The 24,736-nt window shown below is 48.3% G+C and overlaps 1 protein-coding gene across 1 annotated transcript; it reads left to right on the top strand.

Moving 5' to 3' along the window:
* The first annotated feature begins 3,095 nt into the window (after positions 1-3,095).
* Positions 3,096-17,710, top strand: LOC119434732 (uncharacterized). The gene is made up of 7 exons (XM_037701812.2): positions 3,096-3,150; positions 4,122-4,356; positions 6,714-6,946; positions 8,577-8,723; positions 9,204-9,813; positions 10,335-10,600; positions 17,606-17,710. The coding sequence occupies exons 1-7, from the start codon at positions 3,131-3,133 to the stop codon at positions 17,700-17,702; spliced, it is 1,608 nt and encodes a 535-aa protein (XP_037557740.1). The 5' UTR covers positions 3,096-3,130; the 3' UTR covers positions 17,703-17,710.
* Positions 17,711-24,736: the final 7,026 nt, after the last annotated feature.

Here is a 24,736-nt window from a genome sequence, read left to right as displayed (position 1 = left end):
CAAATCACGGTACGAGCGATTTAGAACTTTAAACCGAAGCTTTCTTGGAATCACCGGCGCACTTTGTAGTCCCTTTCGTCTAACCTGTATCGACTGCGCCACTTTCTCTTGACCTCTATTACCGACGTTATGTAGTCTTGTATCTGCGGCTTATATAGTGCCTAATTCGAAAGACGCATCCTGCAATGTCTCCGCACTGTTGACCCTCATGAATATCTTATAACCCTCTGTCGACTTGGGCGTTGGACTAAAGGTAGTGCGCTACATTTGTTTCGCCTTTGACAAAGATAGGTACTCCGATCGAAACGCAGGACAGCCTTTCTGAGGAACCTTATCCCTGTTGGAAACGTTTATATCACTTAATTCACTCACGTGATTTATGACTCATTCGCATAATAGCAGGTGAATTAAGCTCGCGGAAGTCGCGGGCACGGGGTCTATCGGCAGTACCGAGAGCACTTGCGTTTCGCCAAGTAACTGGAAAAAAGTACACTGAACAACTAACCAGCCATAAAGAGGCAACTGACGTCACCAGACATATATAAAAGAGACTGCAGGAGAGCCTTTCGATCAGTTGTGAATGGCGCACACTCAGAAAATTCAGACATCTGCGGAACAAAAATAAAACAAGCAACCCAGAAGCATGGGCACGTCCTAATATGTAAATAAAGATACCTGCACTACATAACATATGTTGTATTTCAATGCACCGTTCTTCGCAACTAAGAAATCTTCGCTTACATGAACAGACATCAGGGATGTATTCTGCCAAATGCTTTTGTATTTGACCCTCGGGAAACCGGCGACGGTGAGTGGCGTTTTCGAGCCTTTCTCCGAAAGACACGTTCTTAGTCGGGACATGATTGACAACTGTGCTGGATATTAAGAACTGATTTATATTTCATCGAGAAGTTTCCATTTCTCGTCTGGATATTTCTCACTACTTTTCTATGCCATGCGCGGTAGGTGTTTTACAGCTATGAATAGGGAAGGTAGGCGGGAAGGCAATCAGAACAAGCGGCTCATGCACGCCATGATTTGAGGGAGTAGCACCCCATTTGTTTCCTTTTCTATTTCTTGCTTGCTTTTTTTTTTTCCTTTTTACTCGAGTGCGAAGTTGGAGTAGTTGGTTGAGCAACATTTTCACAAAAAACCGCTCCGCCACGACCGATGAAATACGCTTGTTTTGGTGTGTCTCTCGTTGGTCCTGTTGCTGGCGCTATTCTTCTCGTAATTTATTTTTCAGGGTGTTCGCGTTCTTAGGGTGCTTCATGTACTTTCTGGGGACTAGCTTCCTATGTATCTAACCGTTTTCCCGCCTACCTGGGGCACAGGGTCCACGGTCGAATCGGTAGCGCATCGGGAGGGTGTGCTGAGGGAACAGAGTTTTAAACCAACCGTCGAGCCAACTTGACTCACTGCGTATGTGGGAATGTGTACATATGTTTAGCGCTTCAACGAACCTATTTCACACCGACACAGGTCACTGTAGATGCGGGACGGGGCTTGTGCCGCTCTTCAATCAACGTCATTGATGCCAACTTTGGTAACTAAGTACGTGCCACGGGGAATGCCCCGCTCTACAACGAAGAAAAAAAATCCTTCAAATTCCTCCGATACTGGGCGGAATCGAACCCACGTCATAAGGGCTCCTCAAGGACAGCAACCCGACGCTTTAGAAGGCTGCGCCACAATTGCACTGGGTGTGTGCCGCTATTCAATGAACCTCTCGTCAACTTGAGTCACCGAGTACAGCTAGGTGCACGTACACTTCCAAAGAAGGGCGAGAGACAGACAGACAGACAAAGAACTTTATTGGTGGTCCTGAGGAACCGCTTTAGGGCACCTCCCTTTTCAGGGAGTCCCCGTAGTCGTCGCGGGCCGCACCCACGCCGGTGCGTGTCGGAAGATCGTGGTCCTCCGCCCTGCCGCAGGCCCTCTGGACAGCCCGTAGTTGCTCTGAGAGGTCGCCGCTCTTAAGGGCTGCCTCCCAGTCCGTTAGAGTGGTAAGCGATGAGCTGCGTAACGCAGGGCATTGCCAGAGCATATGAGATAAAGAGCAGTACGTTTCCCCACAGTCTGGACAGTGGGGTTCTACACTAGGCGCGAAGTGACTGTATAGGCCCCTGGAGGGGAACGACCCCGGTTTGGAGCATGCGAAAGGCCGACGATTGTGGTCTAGTGAGTTTAGGATGTGGTAGCGGAAAGGCCCGCCGAGCAGGTTGATAATGTCCTAAGATTTCATGGAAGGTGAGGAGCGAGTCCCTGTACAGTCCTAAGCCGCCGCCCGTGAGTCTACCGGAACCGCCGCGGTGTGTTATACCTCGCGCGCAGTCATGGGATAGTTCATTGGCGTTAAGAACATCAGAGTGCACACTGATTCCCATATGGGCCGGGAACCATTTGATGATATGAAAACGAGAGTAGCCCAGTTGCCGCATGACGCATTTCCCAGCTTTCGCATGGGCCGGCTCGCCATGCATTTCGGAGGCCAAGCGGAGGCTTCGCTGCGGCGCCGTTAGGTGACACAGCGTGTTAAGGCAACGCGAAAAAGGAGTCCCGCTACAGTACACGCCTCTTACTTAACTCGTTTCGACGGTGGCAATACGTTGTTTCGCTATATTGATTCAATGCTAAAGGCGTTACCGTCGACACTCATCTTGAGATGGGTTCTGCCGAATTTTTTCGTTCACACATTCTCCCGACACGCTATGTAGACAGCTTACCGCGTTTTGCCACCGAGCGAGAACCAGGGGAATATTGCGTCCAAAGACCCATGCAATGCTTCTTCACAAAATGCACAAGGACGGCGCCAGCGTCCCAGTATACAAATCTGTGAATAGTGCGTGCTTTTATTTTGGGTATCTGACGGGCGCCAGTCGATAGCCGCATAATCGATGCCTTCTCATCGTCTAGCATCTGTGTCATCTTCGCTGCCGCAGCCATTCTCTTGCGACCGAAGGCTGTGCAAGGCGACTTGTTGTTGCCCCGGAGACGGCGTCAAACACAGGCTGGCCCTTCCTCTCCTCCTCGCCGCTTTGATCGCCATCCTCTCGCTTTTATTTTCTCGACCAACAGACACACCAAAACGGATCGACGACGCCACTGACACATCACGCTCTCTCGGGGTATGAGGGATACGGCGCTTCGGTAAGCGTAGCAGTTTCGAAACCTGTTGCCGTGACCGCTGTTTAGCCGCCCCGTCGACATACTAATTAGTCGCACCTCTCTGTTACTTGAAATAAACAATGGTCCTAGAGAATATTTAACTTTGTGTCCACTTAAAATATAGCACGCAATATGTTCACTATTTTAGTCGCAGCTAAAAAAATTCTAGAAACGTCCACATTTCTGTCTAGAACACCTAAACTGTGCGACGAGGAGCAAGACATCCTAATGGGATGCAATTTAGGGGACCTAACGTGCCAAGTTTACGCTTTGTAGACGTGTCTAGAAAAATGGGCAATTGAGGTAGTTGCTAGGCCATTGATTCAAGCGTACTCTCAGACGTTTGATTATTTCCCGGTCGTTTCCTTACTTGTTGCCGCGTATTTCCCACTGCAATGAGTAATTTAGGCAGGTTTCTAGTAAATGACGTTGAACAAGTTGCTAGACATTTATTATCCCATAAATAACAGAAATGCGTGGACGCCACTGCCTGTATCTCTTGTTTGTCTCGTACTTTCTCGCCGTTGTCTAAAAACTATAATTACACAGTGCGCAAGCGTACCTAGCAGTCCTCTGCAAACACATTGTGTCTGCAAGTACAGCGGCGCAAAAAATCGGCTCTTTGTATCGAGCCCATAACACGTGTGTCTGAAATAAGACGTACCTTTCGACTGTTGACAACGTGTTTCCAAAACAGAAGATGCAGCATTCAATGTCGGCTAAATATTGGTTCGTAAGTACTCGATTTAAAAAAAAATTGATTCCAGTGAGGCCAGCGGAATCACCGGTAAGAGCGGAGAAGACTTTGGTACCGGATCTGCCGGAAACAACCCAAAGCACGCGGATATGGTTAATCTAAGTCGTCAGGCTTAATGTATGACAATTATCCCGTTCGATTTGGGACGTAAGTATCCTTCACCATGGACACGTGAGCAGCCCAACGTACCATGCAGCTGCTTCAAACGCCTGGACGACTGCGTCACCCTAAAGTCCCGGTGTCTGCGCAAGGTGGTCCTGCTCATCATGACGGCACGGAAGCCACCGGACGACCGCGCGCGCCCGCTGGAGGTGAATCCCTTTCGCATCTTTCCTAGCGACCTGGTTGAGGACCTCATCGAGACGGTCATCCAGATGTCACCGAGGGCTCGAGACAAGATGACACCTGACGTGCGCGCAGACGACCTCAGCGTGAGCAACAAATCATTCACTGCCCCCGGTGCTAAACCGTACGTGACTTGCGCACTCGGTGGTCATTTGTTTGGTATTGAGTACATAAAAGCATTTTAGAATATTTATTTGCCGATGGTTACCCTCTTTGTTTAATCGAGTAACATAAAGCCATTTGCAAATGTGAGATGCAAAAAACGCAGGCTGGCGGGGTTTGTGGCAAGACAGCATTTGCAAATAGGGAAATGAGCCTCATGGCACTTACATTTCAAAATGCTGCTGAATATATTTAAAAAATGAAAAAAAAACATGGCTCCTAAGAAAGAAGAAAAAATATCACGTTCGGTTCAACGCTTGTATTCTTGGAACATGTGAAATAATGGGTAATTGAAGTTATCGTACCGAGAGCTCTCAATTTTTCACCATCACGGTACTCATGAATGAAACTAGAACGACCTTAACGCCTTGTTCCATTTCATGCTGTTAAATTAAAAATGTTTTTTTTTTTCATAAACGTTTTTTCCCCTCTGTTGTCTTCCGGCTGCGGAACGGGTGCACGCTCGCAACTATAGCCCTGGTTCTTAATCTTTTAACCAAAGGCCATTCATCAGACTCCCTGTGTATGGCTCCTTCTAAGTAGAACCATGCAGATAAACAGGTGCAAGAGTCAAGAAAGTTTTTGCAGTGCAGCTTTCTCTTAGCTAGCTGTTGCACGGCGCAATTCTTGCTAAGGCATACGAAAACTGCATTTTCGGACTCGCGCAACCTCTGTTGCAAAAGTGAATCCAGAGAGACTGTATTTCGCGCACTTATTACCATAGTGTCCTTTTTTCTATAGTCTCGTCTAATTATCCGTGCAGAAGAGAGAGAAAATTATAGAATTAAGGCAGGAAGGTTAACCTGGTCTGAACCCTCTTGGGTACCCTACACTGAGAGAAAGAGAGTAAATATTAAAGTAAGGAAAGTCAATAGGCGACGTGCATTGAAATAATCTACGTAATGGAAATTCTCAGCGCTGTGTCGTTGACGGTGGCTCAGTCCGGCTGCGTTGTGGGGTCTGAAGAGCTCTTAGAAACAAAGGAAACAACGACACGCAAGCATAAAAGGAGCCATTTATAGCACCTTCTACGCAATAAGTATAAGCTACCCGAAATACATATACAACGAATGGGTCCTCGAGGGAACACGTTGAATAATCGATGAAGTTCGACTAATCTCGCAAGGATACCGTGCGAATAATGTTCAGCCATGCCGGAAATCGAGAACTAAGCTACCCGCAGGTGCGGAGACGGGAAGCGCATCCGAGCGATCACGTTCGACTATGCAAGTGCTGCGCACCGAAGCCTTTCGCACCGAAGTATTTTGCAGCATGGGACTGCGGGAGGCTACGGCATCCAACAGTCCAAAAGAAGCAAGAAAAGGAAGGGGAGGAAGCAAGTCCCTATTGCGATTGAATATTCACGCCATCAGGTGGCGCGAGCATACCTGATTAAATCAAGCAGGCTAGGTGACTATTTGTCACCGCCCCGTTTCAAAGGGTATGCCAATAAATCATCATCATAGCGCTATCTCTCGTTGTACTGTGTAGCTAGGACACCGCCACCATTTGCCGCGTGTGTGCTATGCATGGAAAATCTGATGTCACGAGACGCAGGAGCCATGCGGGGAAAACATCAAAGGACGCGAGAGAGTTGAACGAGCCCATAGCCTTCTCAAGTCCCAGCTGTGCAATTGTAGCTTTCTGCGGCTCGGATATGTGAGACCACGGCCCCAAGGTCTCATAGAACAAGAAAGGTCTTCCGTCTATCTAGTTCAGAGCGGTAAAGAGGACAAGCCCTTCATTTGCTGCTCGATAGTTTCCTCGTAACCATATGCATTACAATCAGCGCTATCGGTCATTCTTATCAAGAATGAGTATGTGTTAGTGAATTGAGCGCCCTGACATAAGCGAAAAAGACATTTTCTTCACTTGTATAGGAAGAACAGCCAACATGCTCAGTTGCGTAGTAATGATTGCGAACGATGATGAAGAAAATTAAGTCTGTGCCACTGCATAAAATCATGGTCTAGCGTGCTTAGGTGCTGGGCTGCGCGACTTCTCGATAAAGATAAAGAAACAAAATGTGCCACTGCATGTGCTTTTCGTGCAAATATCTATATAGATTGCCTGCAGGGAAAGGTTGTTAACATGTCTTTTGTTTCCATCCGTCCATATACTTTCTGTGTAATTGTTTTCATAAGGGCTATAAGTATAACAGTAGACAACAATTATCGGGTCGTAAGTAAATGGACTGCCGGTAGACGTTATAAATAGCCACAAAGTTTGCGGAGAGTGTGTAAAGATCTTGTCGGTGGCTGTCTGACCGTCGCGTGTGCAGCTGCTCGTTCGGAGCGGCCGGCTGCGCTGCTTCTCGCTGTGGGACGTGGAGATACACAGCCGCGACTTCTCGACGGCGCTCCGGCAGCTGAGCGACCCGGGTGCGGCGGCGCTGCTGCAGGAGGTGGAGATCGACGGAGTGTACGTGCGGGGCCGCCGACCGGAGTCCATCCTGCGCAGTCTCGAGAACGTCGGCCGGCTTCTGCGCTCGGCCCCCAAGCTGCGGGCGCTCAGGTACACTCGTTACGTGTATATCCAAGAGCATTAATGAAGATGAGAGACAAAATAAAAAAAGATAGGCAAGGAGGTTAAACAGGAAAGGAAATTCAGTTTTCTACCCTATACTGTGGGATATGGGAAGATACGAAGAAAATAGATAGAGAGAATGATTGAGAGAGAGAGAGAGGAGACAGAGCACAATCACATGTTCGCCGCCCAGGGTCACAATTAACGCCGATTAAGGCTGAGGCTGTTTGCGCATGTTTGCTCCTTAACACTTGTTCGTCGCCCTTGCTCTGATGGCTGATGTGCTCGGCATTTTCAAACGCTTTATTCTGACAATAGGCTGTGATGAACGTGAGCTATCGCTAGTCACTAGCAATCACCTCTGCAGGCTGTATCGAGGGCGGTCACACAGAACGTGTTTAAGTGTTTCCTCGCAACCCCAGTCATCAAACGTAGCGTTGTCGGCCATTCCGATGCGGAGGACAAAATTATTCGAAAAGGCCACTTCTAGTAATAGCTGACAAAGGTAGGTACCATCGCGACGGTAGAGCCTAGATGGGATGCGAATGCAGAGCACAGAGTCTCTGTGTTTCGGCTGGTTGTTTTGAAAACTTGGGGCGTTCCAAAAGGAGCAAATGATGTTTTGTGCTGGCAGTCAACGTTTTCTAGCTACATCTCACCGTGAGAACGGTATCGATTCCTGTCGGCTGTCTTCAAGAGATGACCGAGCAGCGTCAGCTAAACAAAAAATGTAGCGATGTCATAAACGTAAACCTCTCAAAGTAACACCTAAGCTTTGGCGGACGGCGTGTTATAGAGGGTGTTAGGTTAGTTCTGGTATATATATATATATATATATATATATATATATATATATATATATATATATATATATAGTGGATATGGCACAGTTGTCGTTTACGCATTAGCCCAAAGCCTATTAGAAATATAACTGTTTACCTACTTATGTAACTCTAGAAATTAGCACTGAATTGTTTATGTTATGCCATTATCGCACGTTTCTGATACTTATCGCCGTTTTTTGTCACTCGCGCGCAATGTTTGATCACCACAGTCGTCTCCTTTTCATGTGTGGCAATGATGCGTGGCACCCCACGCCATAGCAGCACATGAAGCTTGCAAGCTTTTTCACACATTTTCTAAACGAGCACCTAAAGACCTACTGCTTTGCCGAATTCACGTGCGAGTTTCATCTTATCGCCAATTCTTTTCAAAAGGAAATTGACAAACCTTAGCTTTTTGGCAGATATAACCGACTGCTACTTGCGCCCACAAGACCAGACCTCCACAAAGCAGACCCTTTATTGCCTTTAGGGCACTATTTATCAGTTGTTTCCCTTATAAATGCCGTGTTTGTATATTTGGTAACGTGGTTTTAATATAGAGAGGTGTAAAAATGTTCTTTCCGTACGGTGTTCCTTTCGAGCTTTGTCTTCCTTTTTTTGCGAATTTGTCGCCATTTAATTCAACGTCTCGACCATTGCGCTTTCAATAAGATTTATCATGCATGTAAGCTCTTATTAACTATATATGTACAACTTTTCCTCTTCATAGTTTGCTATTCCGATTACGTCTGGGGCATGCGTATTATTAAAGCGTCTGATCATTGTCTGGTCAGGTTGGGCCTTAGCGGCCGTTCCCTCCTGGACTTGTCAGCGCTTGAGAATCTGGAAGAGCTGAGCCTCACGTATGACTGTCACCGTGAATTGGACGAGATCATCGCCCAGGCTGAAAAAACCGGCGACCCCCTCTGGCCTCGGCTCAGGTGAGACTCAAGATGGTTGTTCCTATACGTTATTGTTCACAAATACAGAAAGAGTTCAACTTCAGGAAGAAGGAAAGATGAGAGAAAGTGTAGAGAATGTACAAAGAATTGCTGTTTCACCCATAATGTGAACCGGTGAGATGACTTATTCAAACTATGCTTGAAACTGCGGTGGCGCTAGAGGGCGCAGAGTGCCCCGAGGGAAGCGTGACAAAGCAGGCCGGCGGCATGCACGCCTCACACATGACGCATTTCGGCGGTTGAGATACGCGGTGTGTCGATACATTGCCTCAATGCTAATCGCATTATCGTCGACATTCATCGTGAGATGGGTTCTGCCGGATATATATATATATATATATATATATATATATATATATATATATATTCTCAGAAAGTTGCCGTTTTCGACTGCTTTAGCGATGTCACGCAGGAGCTATTTCATTCAGCCAGTCACCTGACCCGCTATATCACGTGCAGGTGTTTTTCGTACGGCGACTACTTCTCGAGTGCATCACGGCGCACCGTGTCGTACCTCCTGTGCCACTGCACGCAACTCGTCGAGCTCCGGGCAGACGTGTCGGGAGCCCTGTTGGACCTGCACGAGCAACCGTTCCTCCAAGAAGGGGGCCTCACCTGCAGGTATCGCCTGCAGAAGACCGCGCTCGGATCCTTCGTGTACGGCTCGGACCAGCCGAAGCGTCCGCCGCCACAGAGGGACTTCGACATAAGCGGCCCGTCTGCGCTTTGCGTGCAGATTACCACAGTCGCGTGCCCGAATCTCGTCGACTTGGACATGTACGTAGACTGCCACGAATCCGTGCTGGCGCTGGGGGAGTTTTCCCACCTGCGCTACCTGAAGCTGATGTGGGTGAGCGCTAAGCTCGCCGGATGCTTCGAGACCAGTACATTGAGTCTCCTGCACGAGGTTGGCTGCCAGCTCGTGGAACTGTGCCTGCACTCTTTCGTCAAGGTGGACCTAAATGCCGTGGCCTTCCTATGCCCGTCGCTGGAGGCGTTCGGCCTCATCCAGTGCCGAACCGTGGCTAACCACGTTCCTGTCTCCCAGCCTTTCGCAGGTTTGGCAAAGGTAACAGGAACGATAATAGTTCGAAGTGAGACATGAGACATGACACATATTTTGTCTTTCGAGCCTACCGTTCTTTCAATTTTATAATATTCACTGCTTCTACACTACATATACGTAAAAAATAACAGCGTGGTTCTTCCCGCTATTCGATTGTTCTTTCAGACACTGTCTGAAGCTGTTTTGTGGCGTTTAGGCCAAAAAATGTCTTTGAGGTTCCCCAAGACATACAAACCAAGCTCGGTAGACTAATTATCTTTTATGTTGAGTTCCTTTTGTGGCTACAACATGTGAGCGCAATTTTTGACGCACCTGCGTTGCAGTCGCGCCTATGGTGTACTCTTTCCTCCTTTACCCTTCATCCTTCCATTTTACCCTTTACCCTGTGCGAGGTAGCAAACCGGATATTCTCGTCTAGTTAACCTCCCTGCCTACCACTTCACCCCCCCCCCCTCCTTCTAGTGAATAAATGTAGCGTGGTGATATAATTACCCACGTTCATACTCCCGCCGTCGTTTGTACAGGTTAGGGTCATCCCGCCGCCGGACTATCCATCTATACAAGCGGAGGACGACCTCTGCTGTGTGCTAGGTTCTTGCTCGGCTCTCAAGTCCTTCGTCGTAGACCTCGTGGCCGAAGACTTCGAGCTCCTAGTCGACCGGCTGTTGCAGGCGACCAACAGCGGCTTTCGCTCCGTCGAGCTGGCAGGCCTTTACTTCCAGCAGCCCACTACGACGCCAGCTGTGCGGGACGGTGTGCTCAGGCTCCTCCTTGCCTGTGAAGCGCTCAGGTATACAGTCTATAGCACGGTACTCAAAGAGGCCACACGATAATGGGGCTATCCACAGGGTAAACCGAATGAGAAAGGAGGCAGGAATCTGAGGAGTAATCGTGAACAGTCCGCAGGTGACGGATAAACAACGTGGAGTACGTGGACGTTTGTTTTTTTTTAGAAAATTAAAAACGTCGTGGACGTAAGAAGCGGTTACTTTAAAGTTTCAGGCTCCTTCACGCTGCAACTTTACTAAACCGCCCAACTTGCGGCACTTGTCAGTTTAAGCGCTATCGTTGTTTGTGTTGAAATTTTTGAATACTATACCTACACATTTGCACATACTTTTGTGGAAAGGAGAGGGGCACTTTAATGATATTGGAGAGGTTAGCCTAGTGACAGGCTGACTAACCTAACACATAGTACACCTGCGCAAAACGCACTGACACGACAGTTATTTACACAGTCTCATGCAGTACTGTATCCCGTAGGAATGCTATAAGCGCCTTAGAGAGGTCATTGTGTCCCACCTGTTCTGTTGACGAGGACTTAGACCATTTTATTTGTATTTGTAGACGCCTTACAACCTGAAGGACGGTCTTGAGAAACGCTTTAAACCCACGACACGCCACGCTACTTCAGCTGCTGGACTTTCTTGGTCAGTGGCAATGTCCGGAGATTAGAACTGCAGATACTTTTGGGTGATGCTGGCACCTATACAGTATATTTAATTCTTCATGTTTGTGTTGTATAGAAATTACAGCTTAGCAGATTACATCTATAATTCTGCAATTTATTAGAATTTTAGGGTAGGTAGAGTGGATTAATGCACGATGTGGGCAACACATGCTTAACGAAACGGTTCATTTCCACGTCTTCAACTACCGTGGTACCATATTTTAAGACGTTTTTTTTTTTCCCTCCTATTCTAAGAAATTCTCGTGACCTGTCGTGCCGAGTGACTGATCACGGAGATAGCTGGGAAGCGATTTCGTCAGCTTCAATGATGAAGTGGAAAACGAACATGGGGAAGCCTTTTGTTTGGAAGTGCTCTTTGCTTTGGCCGGCTGCCTTCTCTAATATGTCAGCATCTGGATTTGCTCAAATATACTCTGATGAACAATTCTAGCGTAAAATGTTGTTGTGAATACGGACCCTGATAATGAATGGAGCCTATGTAAAATACAGCACCTGAGGATCCTATTTAACCTTACTGAAAAGTAAAAAAAAAAAAGAATCGGGGTAGCTTTCACTAGTGGCGCAAGGCTAAAGACACAATGGAGCTGATCGGTTGCTAGCTGGTCATGGCTATACGAAGTGATGCTAAGTTATTCGAAGTGTATAGGCATTTCCTCGTGCTTAGTGGCATCGGTGAACGCCTCGCGAAGCACTTGCAGTCCGAGCACACGTAGGGGAAGTGGGGCGAAAGCTATGCACAGTGAACGGGCGGCACGCAGCAGACGAAACGCCGGGATGACGTCACGGCGCATGCGCAGTAGCTTGCAGCTGGTGGGAGCTCGGCCGTGCCGCCGCCAGTTGCGCCTGCTGCAGACACGGACAACGCGAGCGTTCGGCGCTAATGCGGGGAAACGGAGAAGCGCGGTTGGCGTCGGCAGCACCTCTGTGCGTTGCCTTGTTGAAGCTGCTACAATTTGTTTCTCTCTCTCTCGCTCTCATTTTCTCTTTCTCTCTCCCGAGCATAGCGCGCGACGCTCTGCGAGGTGGTTTCTAGGCAACGCAGTGGCATGCAGCTACGGCTTCGCTGGTTGCCATGGTTACGGTGCGGCTGGCTTTTCGTAAAACGCGCACGTTTGACGGCTGGTTTAAACAGCTTCGCTGTTAAAAAGAAACTAAAATAAGAAACTTAGACTTCTCTTGAAACGGCCAAACAGATCGCGATAATCTGCACGACGTCTGCCTTGAAATCATTCCCGAACGACCTATTGTAGCACACAGCATGGACAAAATTCATGGGCTTTTCGTTCGTAAATGTTCTTTGCCACTGACCGGAGTTTTATTTTAAGCCTCAGGATTGGCTGGAACTTTCTCTTACCAATGATCCTAGAGCAATACTCGTGTCACACGGGCACGCACGAACTTATTTGGGATAACGGAGCGCGATACTTTCTAAGGGAGTTCAACCTCCAAGGATGTTATGGTCCTGTCACACGGCCAGTCATGAGTTATTCAATGAAGCCGCCAGAGGCGCGTTCAGCGGTGTTTGGTTTTTGAACAAGTACAAAAATGTAACTTCTAATTACACTGTTAGCTATTATACTTAATGCTCATTCCATAAAACATATATTATTCGATACATTTGACGCGAAAAACATACCACTCGTTAAAAATAAAAGTGCGCTCGCTAAACATAGCAGTGCTGAGAGCGACGATAGCCACTCTGTACGTATCTGTGTTTTAGAGCAACAGCTCTACTACTCCAGGTACAAACCCAGAGAACGCCTGGGTCCGTAAATATGACCTTCACGCTCAGCCAAGGTCAAACTAGGACTTAGCCAGCCACTACCGGCTGCTGCTGCGTACGCCGCGTGGGTGCCCATATCTTGAGAGAGATCTGCGATGTGGACAATGTGCGCCGAGTGCTGGTAGATTCGTATGCGCTGTGCTTTCGACACTTAGTTCGCATTGAAGCGAGACGCAGCACGAAGGTCAATTCGCTCGCTGCTGCTGCCGCGCCGAGCAGCGTCTGTGTCATTTCCCAAAGTAAACAACACCATGCTGTCACTCGACAAACTTGTTTAACCACATTTAACCACGGCAAAGTTTCTTTGCGGCCTATCGAGTAGGCTCTGCATTCTGTGACCCTAACTGCTGCAAACTATACTTAAAACGCAACATTTTGTGCACGGTATGTGACCACGTGAGCTTTCCTTTTATTTTGTGTACTGTGCCGGTGTGAGTCTTCAGTGACTACACCAACTACTGCTCGACTAGCACGACAAAGGCAACGTTTACATGAAACCGACGAAAGCGGGTCGAGTAAGAAATCGGGCTGACCGAGCCCGACGTGACCGCGTTTAGATGAATCCGCTTATGGCGAGTCTGGACAATGAAGGCACACAGCGTTGAGCCGAGACATCAACGCGTTCGAACTGTGCTTCCGGTTACCGCTGCCGTCTTCATGGGTGTTATCACTACGATCAGGTTGCACTGCACAGTGCTTGTATTGGCCTGTTCCTGATACTATTCCCGCTGCCTGCGCCTATAAATCGCGACGTCACAGTGGTCCCGCGCAAGTCTCGGCGCTGGCGGGCCCGACCCGTCCGCGTTTACATGCACACTGCAAATGGGTTGGGCTCTGCCAACCTACCGCACGCAGTCGGGCAGACTGAGCCCGACTCGACGCTCGCTCAGCCCAACCGGCTAGCGTTCACATGAACTTGACAGGCATATTCCAGCCCGACCAGCCGACTCGACCCGCTTGTGTCGGGTTCATGTGAACGCTCTGAAAGACGAGAAAAACATGGCGCCAAGCGGCCTAGGTCGAGAGTATCGTGCCGCAGCAAGCATAACTTTTGCTGAATTGTGCTCGAACTTTTATTTAATTCAATAGAAATGTTCTAAACACAAGCAACGTTAATTTTAAGGCAAATAATCATTAAATTCTCAGTTCTACAACAACCAGTATGGGCACGAGAGTACTCCCTTCAGCGGCCGAGGGAGATCGCCGATCTTCCTTGACCAAAAGTTCCATTAAACTCCCTTAGCGGAAGGGCGAACGTGTTACACCGAGTGCATGTCCCTCGAGATGAAGACGACGGAGTTAAAAGGAGTTCGCGGGTGTCGGAGTGACAGGGGTATAAGAGCTTTTGATAAATATGGACCCAGAATAACAGCCGGTGAACGAACCAGTCATGGAACACGAACTAGCCCAAATCTGTGCGTTGCTGACGGGAAGTTCGTATAAATTTACAGACACCGGCAAATGTTTATGGACCATGCAATCTCAGAAAATCTTGAATTCCCGAGCAGTTTCGGACCGTAGCCCGTAAAACCGCGCAACGCTTGCATTTAGTATAGTACAGTCAGGAAATGAAAATACCAGGCAGCGCTCTGAGGCTGCACAGATATTAAGCTTCTCCAAGATTCCAAGGTTCGTAAAATATTGCGTTTTACTTTGCCTATATTAGAATTAACAGTTTATGTCCGAACGTAAAGGGAACAAGGCTAACACAGAATGACATCAGCAGTAGGCAAACACACCGCTGACTGCAAACGCTGACACAGTTGTTAGTGTCCAGCAAAAACTGTGTCACGTAGTGCCAGTTGTTTTTAGTTTCATGTGCCCCAACAGGTACAATTCAATACGCTTTCCTAGAACGCACTAATCAGCGATAGTTCATCCACGCTGCGCTTCCTCAGTTTGGCCAGGAATGTTAGACTTCAGCCGGCTAAATGCCGTGACGCTGCCAGTGCTAAAAAGTAGAGTAAGAAATAAAAACAAGAACATTAGAAATAAAACATGCGACACTTGTCTAAATCAGAGTAGAACCACGCTGTACGCACGTAAGTGGCCTGTCAGCATTCGGCGCGCTGTGGATTGTAGCAAAAGACAAACTGAGCCTAAATGGAGTGCTTCTTATTAAGTAGTTTGGTGGTTATTAATCACGTGGCAGCCACTTTCACTCCATTTTGCTTTTTCAAGCGAAGCTTGTATTGCCTCGCAAGTGTCGGTGGTGGTGGTGGTGGTGGTGGTGACACGCTATCGAAAACCTGTCGAAAACTCGCGTCTCGTTCACTTAGTATATACCAAAATTGCCATGGAAGGATACGAATGTATGACTAACATGAGTGATAGGTCCTGGCATTAATAACATCACATGCTGGTCAGTTACGTCACGATTAAGGATAATAAAACCACGTGTGGCGCATACCCGCATTGGATATGCGGGTATGAGCCAGGGACAAAAAAGAAAGAAGGAAGGAATGAAATGAACAAAGAAATAAATAAAAAATAATAAATAAATAAATAAATAAATAAATAAATAAATAAATCACACGTGGCTCATACTAAGGCCCCACATTTCAGCTCGATCCGCTAGCAGAGTAGAGCAGGTACGGGGAAAGCTGCGCCGGCGCCGGATCACGTGACGCGCTCTACCAATCGGGGTCGTTTGGTGTGTTGCGGGGGAGGAAAGGGAAGGTAAGGAGGTTGGCCCAGGCTCCACCGGGCTTCCCTCGCCTCATATCAGTTTCGGCGCCCCGACGGGAAGGCCCGCGTGGTGCGTTCTTCTGAGGAGCAGGCTGCGTTTGAGCAACGGTGCCGCGAACTCGCTTGGGAAAGGGCTCGTTGTCGACGTGCCGATTCTAGCGTGAAGGCTTCCGAAGCCCAGGCGAAACGTCAGTGAAGAGCCGCGGACCCCGAGTTGCGGGAGCGCGATGTTGAGGCCAAACGTCAGCGAAGAGCCGCCGACCCTGCGCTTAGAGCAAACGAAGCGGAACGTCTGTGACAGCGTCGTCTTGCCACAAGCTTCGCTTACCCCCATTTTCTCGACAGGGGAAGAGTGGGTGATATTTTTCAGACGCAAAAAGAAAATAACTTTTTCCTTTTTGCTGCAACAACTAATATCAATTACCATTCGATTTCTTGTCCGGTCTGGTTGTGCACGCGAACGATGCTATCGCCTCCAATATTGCTCAGGACGGCCTTCCGGAGGGGAAGTTGAAGTGTGTCATAGGTCATATTGATTTACTTTATATTTCGATTACGGATAAGAATAGCCCTCTGCTACCTCGTCTATATTACAAAGTCCATACAATTATTACAAGTCCATACAAAAGGTAGCCCTATCTATGCATTGCGAGTGATAGATCTGCTTTCGTCATACTTTCAAACTAGACTTCTGGCACCGGGCAGTGTGCGATATTTCCATTCACTACTGATGTTACATCGAACAGGCCGACAGTCGCATCGACGAATGTGTGAAATCGTTGTACGACATGGTCAAATATTACTCAGGAAAGCTAATTCTGACATACTACTTTTCCCTTTCAGTTTAATGCATTTGAGGTGTGCAAATATTGACAATAACTTCAGGGTTCGCGCAGGTTGACAATTCACTCGTATTAACTGCTTGTCTGTTCAGTTATTAACAATGTCCTGCAGCGCCAACAGTGCATTCTTGCAGGGGGAACGTGGTATATAGTGGAATTGATCACAAAAATAAGCGTAAAGCCAAGGAAAACAACCAAACAGAGTAAAACACAAGAAACATTAGTGAGCAGCACAGTTGTACTCGGAAAGCAACGCACCTAGGCATCGCCTTAGAATAGCAATCAGAAGCCGTTTTAGGCAGATCGTTCCACGTAAATTCATGTAGGAAAAACGACTATTTAAACACATTGATGCGTGTGCGTGTGCGCGTGTGTGTGTGTGTGTGTGTGTGTGTGTGTGTGTGTGTGTGTGTGTGTGTGTGTGTGTGTGTGTGTGTGTGTGTGTGTGTGTGTGTGTGTGCGTGCGTGTGTGCGTGTGTGCGTGCGTGCGTGTGTGCGTGCGTGTGTGTGTGTGTGTGTGTGTGTGTGTGTGCGTGTGTGCGTGTGTGTGCGTGCGTGCGTGTGCGTGCGTGCGTGCGTGCGTGCGTGTGTGTGTGTGTGTGTGTGTGTGTGTGTGTGTGTGTGTGTGTGTGTGTGTGTGTGTGTGTGTGTGTGTGTGTGTGTGTGTGTGTGTGTGTGTGTGTGTGTGTGTGTGTGTGTGTGTGTGTGTGTGTGTGTGTGTGTGTGTGTGTGTGTGTGTGTGTGTGTGTGTGTGTGTGTGTGTGTGTGTCCCGATCTTTTCAAAGTATATCTTTTACAGAACAAAGCAATTTGTTCCGGAGTCGTCCTTCGCTCAATGGGGACCAGCCTAATGAAGCTCTTAATTCTTCTGATCATTTCTTCGGCTTTCTAGTGTTGAAAGAAACCTACTCATATTTTGTTCATTGAGCGCACTCGTAAGCGCTGCAAGTAACAATCCTTCAACGCTATTCAGAACCGCTTGTTCACTGGAAATCTCCCTGTCTTGCCCAGGTATCTCGTGGTTGCGGACACTGACCTGGGCGACCTCGCCAAGCGGGTCAACCCACGGCTGAAAATTCGTTTCGAGTACCTTTACGTCGGCCTCTGAAGAAGCAGTGCGCTCCGTACAGGGCCGGTATTTTGTAGCGATGCGTTATGCTTTATTCTATACTAGTCTTATAATCCACCGGTGGCTCACGGCCGGCTGATCCCGTTGATAACGTGAGCGGACCGTCGCTCTGACCACTGACCAAGCGCGAAAACCGCGAAAAGGCGTCGCAAGGATCGCAAGGCGTCGCAAGGAAAGGCATCGCTATAAAATACCGGCCCAGGCCAGGGAACATCGTTGAGTGCGGTCTAGCCACATCTTCAAGTTCCTTGAATTAATTTATGTGTATACAGTTATAAACGTTGGTAAATATATTGTCGCCAGCTATACAGCCTAATAATTGTTTAATGAATAAACGATAACATGGGAAATGAGCGCATTAAAGCAATAAAGCAATTTTTTCAAACCTGCGTGGAATGTTACTCAAATAAATTTTAAAAACACACACATGGACACGAAAACGACCCGTTCTGGAATTTCTGAGGTTGGGCATGTCAGTAAATGCATCACCATTAAAATCTCAGAAGTCAACAACGTAAAATTCACTGCAAGTCACCTAGATGCCATTAAACACGACTATGCGGCTTTAAGGCAAGCATTAAAGTAACCTTTTACAAGTGCTTCGATCTTCCAGAAATATTTTCTACTAGCTATTCGTCGTGGGCAGTGTGAACAACTCGTGTAGCAGATGCAAATAACCAACCTCACGTGATGGAGAAAGAGGAAACAACATTCTGTTTCAGTGGCTGCCGGATCATTGCGGTATCTCTGTCAGTAATCTCGCCGACGAAGCTGCTCGAAAAGCACATGTGAAGGAACAAACTTCATCATTAACTGACACAGCCCAGCCCCTAAGCAAGTGAGCATATGACACATCGCATAAGTGGCACTCACCTGATTTCTCTCACCATCGTTTGCACTCACTCGACCCTTCTATTCGACTGCACCGTTAACTGGTTCTCCCCGAAGCGAAGAGACACGGCTTTTTCACTTGCACCGGGGCCTTTCTTTTGCCAAAGAATTGCACATTCTTAATAGTAATGATCAATACCACCGATTGTAATGCTCGTGGTTGCGAGGAAACAGTGGAGCACGTTCTGTGCTACCACTCATCCTTTGAAGAAGAAGAAAGGCTTGCCCTCCGCACCACTCTAAACCATCTTGACAGAAGTCCTTCCTTGTTGAACAAGATTGTGTGACCATGGTCTCGCATATCACATCTGCAAAAGGCCGCAAAAGCGCTGCGGCGATTTCTGAAGGCAATCGAACTGAGCGGCCGTTTCTGACACAGCGCGGGGAATTCCATTACCTCGACGGCTCCAGTGTGCATACACGCTTGACTTTATCGCCTTCTCTTTATACTTTCCTCCCGTTATCCTGTTGCAGGCTAGCCAACCACTCTCAGTCCAGGTTAACCTCCCAGCCTTTCATATGTATTTTTTTCTCTCACTCTCTGGCCAAGTCCTCAGGGCGTTATAAAGGCTGCCCCTTTTGCATCCAGCCAATGAAAATAAATCGAAACGCATTTGCTGAAGAGCGTGCCAAACGCAACGCAGGAGACGACTCGGTGCCATTAAACGTGTGCAAATTCAAACGTCGAGCAGATATTCCAAAGTCTCTTCATCCATTCAATGCATTGGACAGAGCTCCAGCACCTTCAAGCGCATTGTTTCGGAAATCGCTGTGATCTATGAAGCGTCCGAACCACACTTAGATTTTTTGCTGAACTGAAGGCCTTCTGGCTCATCCGAATTATCAACGGTGACGAATGTCGCGGCTGAACGCAAACGAAAACTATGCATCCGCTGTCATGCAACATTGTCGAAGCTTCTCTTTTTACGTGTTCTTCTTCTCGTGGCCCCTAGAAGAGCTCTGTCGTTCTTGAGGTGCAACCGCACAGGACATACCAGGCGGGAGTGTCGCGCACCGTGCCCTTTGCCGGCGCTTTGGGCACAAAGAGAGCCAGTGTGTGCGGACATATGAGAACATCGCAGGCCCTGCAAAGACCGATGAGGTCATCCAAGAGTACGTCATGGATGCCGCTGATGTGAAGGAAGAGGCCGGTGGGTTAATCGTTACACAAAACTCTAAGGCGAAAGTCGTCGCTACTCCAGACGGATCCAGCAGTATCGTTAAAGATAGAAAGTACGATAAAGTGCAAAGAGCAGAGGTGGCCGCAGAAACGCCTGCCAAGGACGCAGCGACTAAGATCGCCGCAAAGGCCAGTAGTAAAGACAGCACCAGCCGACAGCACCAGCAGACAAGGCAACCCCTATGGACACCAGTGGCCCAAGCACCGGTGGTGCGGCAATGAAGAGGACCTTTGAGGAAAGCAATGACGTGAACCAAGGAAAAGCCAGGTGGTTCAAAGCGAGCCGCCCTTCAAGACCACCAACGTCCGTCGATCGACATTGAAGCCGGCACCGAATGTACCAACGGATAGGAAACCGTCGCCGTCATCACCGACATAGCGTGATGGTGTGTGTTCTGACGGTTTTTTTTTTTTTGGAAGGGGGTGGGATGGCGGGTTTGATTGGGTACGGTGGGGTAGCGGGCGACTACAACGCGATGCAAGTTGCGCGATGGACATTCACAGATATGGCATCCAACGACGGCAGCCCACAGGATGGTTTTCGCTGCGCTGTGCCAATAAACGTGAGTGTGCAGCTAGCTGTGTGGCAACAGTGTAAATGTTTACCGGTCCTTTTCTTCTTCATAACAGAATGAATTCCACAGATATCGCGTTATGAGTTGGTAGTATTACAGTAAGGGGCCTTGGGTTTAAACGAAAACAGTACCAGCTAAGCAGGCTGTTTTCGAAACTGATCTTGACGTTATCGCAGTGCAAGAAACTCAAGTTGAAAGTGAAGGAACGTACCGTATGGTAGAAGATTTTAGGCCACGGTATTATGTTTCTGTATCATATTCTGTAGGTAGGGCTGGTGGGTGCTACATTCTTGTTAGGAGTGCTCTGGACGTAGTTATTTAAAATGTTGTTTGCGATGTTAATGGCTGTCAAATAGTGTGCGACATTGTAAATGGAGTGGTGAAATGGCGAGCGATGCGTGTTTACGCGCCTAACAAGGAATGTGAGCGCAACGTGTCCTTTCAAGGCCTTAAAAGTCAATGAATTAAATTGGGAAACCAACATTTTATATTGATGAGGGATTTCAGTGTAGGCGAAGGCAATTTGGTAGATGTGGGCTATGTCACGGGAATTGGTGCGGCTCCTATAGGTTCCGGCATTTTCAAGCTCTTGTCGATTAACAGCATTCATGCCGTTAATCGACGAGAGCTCTTGCATGAGCATGGGGATGTGGTGTTTGCGCCAAAGCAGCGTTTTAAGGAGAGGTGAGTGGACCCGGCTGGTGACGACATTGTCGTGGGCTATAGGCTTAGCATTTTTTCAGCAAGAACCAATTTTCACGTACGCGTTTGTTCATGCCGTTAATCGACGAGAGCTCTTGCATTAGCATGGGGATGTGGTGCATGCGCCAAAGCAGCGTTTTAAGGAGAGGTGAGTGGACCGGGCTGGTGACGACATTGTCGTGGGCTATAGGCTTAGCATTTTTTCAGCAAGAACCAATTTTCACGTACGCGTTTATTCATGCCGTTAATCGACGAGAGCTCTTGCATTAGCATGGGGATGTGGTGCATGCGCCAAAGCAGCGTTTTAAGGAGAGGTGAGTGGACCGGGCTGGTGACGACATTGTCGTGGGCTATAGGCTTAGCATTTTTTCAGCAAGAACCAATTTTCACGTACGCGTTTGTTCATGCCGTTAATCGACGAGAGCTCTTGCATTAGCATGGGGATGTGGTGCATGCGCCAAAGCAGCGTTTTAAGGAGAGGTGAGTGGACCGCTGGTGACGACATTGTCGTGGGCTATAGGCTTAGCATTTTTTCAGCAAGAACCAATTTTCACGTACGCGTTTGTTCATGCCGTTAATCGACGAGAGCTCTTGCATTAGCATGGGGATGTGGTGCATGCGCCAAAGCAGCGTTTTAAGGAGAGGTGAGTGGACCGCTGGTGACGACATTGTCGTGGGCTATAGGCTTAGCATTTTTTCAGCAAGAACCAATTTTCACGTACGCGTTTGTTCATGCCGTTAATCGACGAGAGCTCTTGCATTAGCATGGGGATGTGGTGCATGCGCCAAAGCAGCGTTTTAAGGAGAGGTGAGTGGACCGCTGGTGACGACATTGTCGTGGGCTATAGGCTTAGCATTTTTTCAGCAAGAACCAATTTTCACGTACGCGTTTGTTCATGCCGTTAATCGACGAGAGCTCTTGCATTAGCATGGGGATGTGGTGCATGCGCCAAAGCAGCGTTTTAAGGAGAGGTGAGTGGACCCGGCTGGTGACGACATTGTCGTGGGCTATAGGCTTAGCATTTTTTCAGCAAGAACCAATTTTCACGTACGCGTTTGTTCATGCCGTTAATCGACGAGAGCTCTTGCATTAGCATGGGGATGTGGTGCATGCGCCAAAGCAGCGTTTTAAGGAGAGGTGAGTGGACCCGGCTGGTGACGACATTGTCGTGGGCTATAGGCTTAGCATTTTTTCAGCAAGAACCAATTTTCACGTACGCGTTTGTTCATGCCGTTAATCGACGAGAGCTCTTGCATTAGCATGGGGATGTGGTGCATGCGCCAAAGCAGCGTTTTAAGGAGAGGTGAGTGGACCCGGCTGGTGACGACATTGTCGTGGGCTATAGGCTTAGCATTTTTTCAGCAAGAACCAATTTTCACGTACGCGTTTGTTCATGCCGTTAATCGACGAGAGCTCTTGCATTAGCATGGGGATGTGGTGCATGCGCCAAAGCAGCGTTTTAAGGAGAGGTGAGTGGACCGGGCTGGTGACGACATTGTCGTGGGCTATAGGCTTAGCATTTTTTCAGCAAGAACCAATTTTCACGTACGCGTTTGTTCATGCCGTTAATCGACGAGAGCTCTTGCATTAGCATGGGGATGTGGTGCATGCGCCAAAGCAGCGTTTTAAGGAGAGGTGAGTGGACCCGGCTGGTGACGACATTGTCGTGGGCTATAGGCTTAGCATTTTTTCAGCAAGAACCAATTTTCACGTACGCGTTTGTTCATGCCGTTAATCGACGAGAGCTCTTGCATTAGCATGGGGATGTGGTGCATGCGCCAAAGCAGCGTTTTAAGGAGAGGTGAGTGGACCGGGCTGGTGACGACATTGTCGTGGGCTATAGGCTTAGCATTTTTTCAGCAAGAACCAATTTTCACGTACGCGTTTGTTCATGCCGTTAATCGACGAGAGCTCTTGCATTAGCATGGGGATGTGGTGCATGCGCCAAAGCAGCGTTTTAAGGAGAGGTGAGTGGACCCGGCTGGTGACGACATTGTCGTGGGCTATAGGCTTAGCATTTTTTCAGCAAGAACCAATTTTCACGTACGCGTTTGTTCATGCCGTTAATCGACGAGAGCTCTTGCATTAGCATGGGGATGTGGTGCATGCGCCAAAGCAGCGTTTTAAGGAGAGGTGAGTGGACCGGCTGGTGACGACATTGTCCGTGGGCTATAGGCTTAGCATTTTTTCAGCAAGAACCAATTTTCACGTACGCGTTTGTTCATGCCGTTAATCGACGAGAGCTCTTGCATTAGCATGGGGATGTGGTGCATGCGCCAAAGCAGCGTTTTAAGGAGAGGTGAGTGGACCGGCTGGTGACGACATTGTCGTGGGCTATAGGCTTAGCATTTTTTCAGCAAGAACCAATTTTCACGTACGCGTTATTCATGCCGTTAATCGACGAGAGCTCTTGCATTAGCATGGGGATGTGGTGCATGCGCCAAAGCAGCGTTTTAAGGAGAGGTGAGTGGACCGGGCTGGTGACGACATTGTCGTGGGCTATAGGCTTAGCATTTTTTCAGCAAGAACCAATTTTCACGTACGCGTTTGTTCATGCCGTTAATCGACGAGAGCTCTTGCATTAGCATGGGGATGTGGTGCATGCGCCAAAGCAGCGTTTTAAGGAGAGGTGAGTGGACCCGGCTGGTGACGACATTGTCGTGGGCTATAGGCTTAGCATTTTTTCAGCAAGAACCAATTTTCACGTACGCGTTTATTCATGCCGTTAATCGACGAGAGCTCTTGCATTAGCATGGGGATGTGGTGCATGCGCCAAAGCAGCGTTTTAAGGAGAGGTGAGTGTACCAGGCGCGGATCCAGGGGGGATGTCCGGATGTCCTGACCCCCCTCTCAGATTTCTGCATCGCCCCCTCGCTGACAGAGGGATGGCCCTGTCGCAAAAAAAATATGGCCACCAGCATTCTTCAAAATTATTTTTCGCGAGTACCAGTGGTATCAGCCCTGTAGAAGTAAAGCTAGCTCGCTCACAAGCTTATTTGTATTCCGTAGGGGTGTGGTGTCGCGAAGTTGCCGTAGTTATTTTTTCTCATGAACACCTTGGACCTCCTGGTGCCTGCCGTGCATTACTCGTCCCATCGGTGGCGTCGAATGAACGAGGGGACGTCCCTTTGCCAAGCACGCAGATGTCCGCGCGAGCGCCTTCGCGCCTAGCTGATCAACTCTGTTCCCCATTGAGGTGTCATCGGTTGCCTCATTGGCTGTCATCGGTTCCGCGACCAACCTGCTTAATGAAAGAGATCTCTCGCTGAAGGGTTCATATATAAATAATAACAACTAGCAGCTAAACTAAGAACTACGCATAGGCAACTTTTTTTAACTGTAGCACTCATTCTGATCACTGGTTTTGGCACGTAAAACCCCAGAAAGAAGAAGTGTGATCACAGTTACACGTTGACAATACCCAGTACGAGCACAGTACCGTTCGTACGCTACAAGTTTTTCATTGTCGTACATTAAGCATAGGAGGCTCAAAGCCGCCGGATCCGTTTATTATCTGAGTGGCCGTTCTCGCGGAGCGTGGCGAAGCCTCGAGCAGCGGCTGCGAAGTGGAGGAGCGTGACGTCAGCGGCCAACGCCAGCGCGCGGGCGTTGGCCGCTAACCACGCGTGGTTAGAGAAACGGAAGCAGATGCGCGCCTTGTGTA

This window comes from Dermacentor silvarum, unplaced genomic scaffold (assembly GCF_013339745.2).
Source record: "Dermacentor silvarum isolate Dsil-2018 unplaced genomic scaffold, BIME_Dsil_1.4 Seq208, whole genome shotgun sequence".
NCBI lineage: Eukaryota > Metazoa > Arthropoda > Arachnida > Ixodida > Ixodidae > Dermacentor > Dermacentor silvarum.
This window is presented reverse-complemented; position numbering and strand designations above follow the sequence as displayed.

Bases quoted from the DNA above. Each gene is read 5' to 3' on its own strand.
- LOC119434732 (XM_037701812.2), top strand. From the start codon at position 3,131: ATGAGGGATACGGCGCTTCG. The intron at 6,947-8,576 runs GTACACTCGTTA...TTGTCTGGTCAG, and splicing joins CCCAAGCTGCGGGCGCTCAG to GTTGGGCCTTAGCGGCCGTT. The intron at 8,724-9,203 runs GTGAGACTCAAG...TATCACGTGCAG, and splicing joins CCCCTCTGGCCTCGGCTCAG to GTGTTTTTCGTACGGCGACT.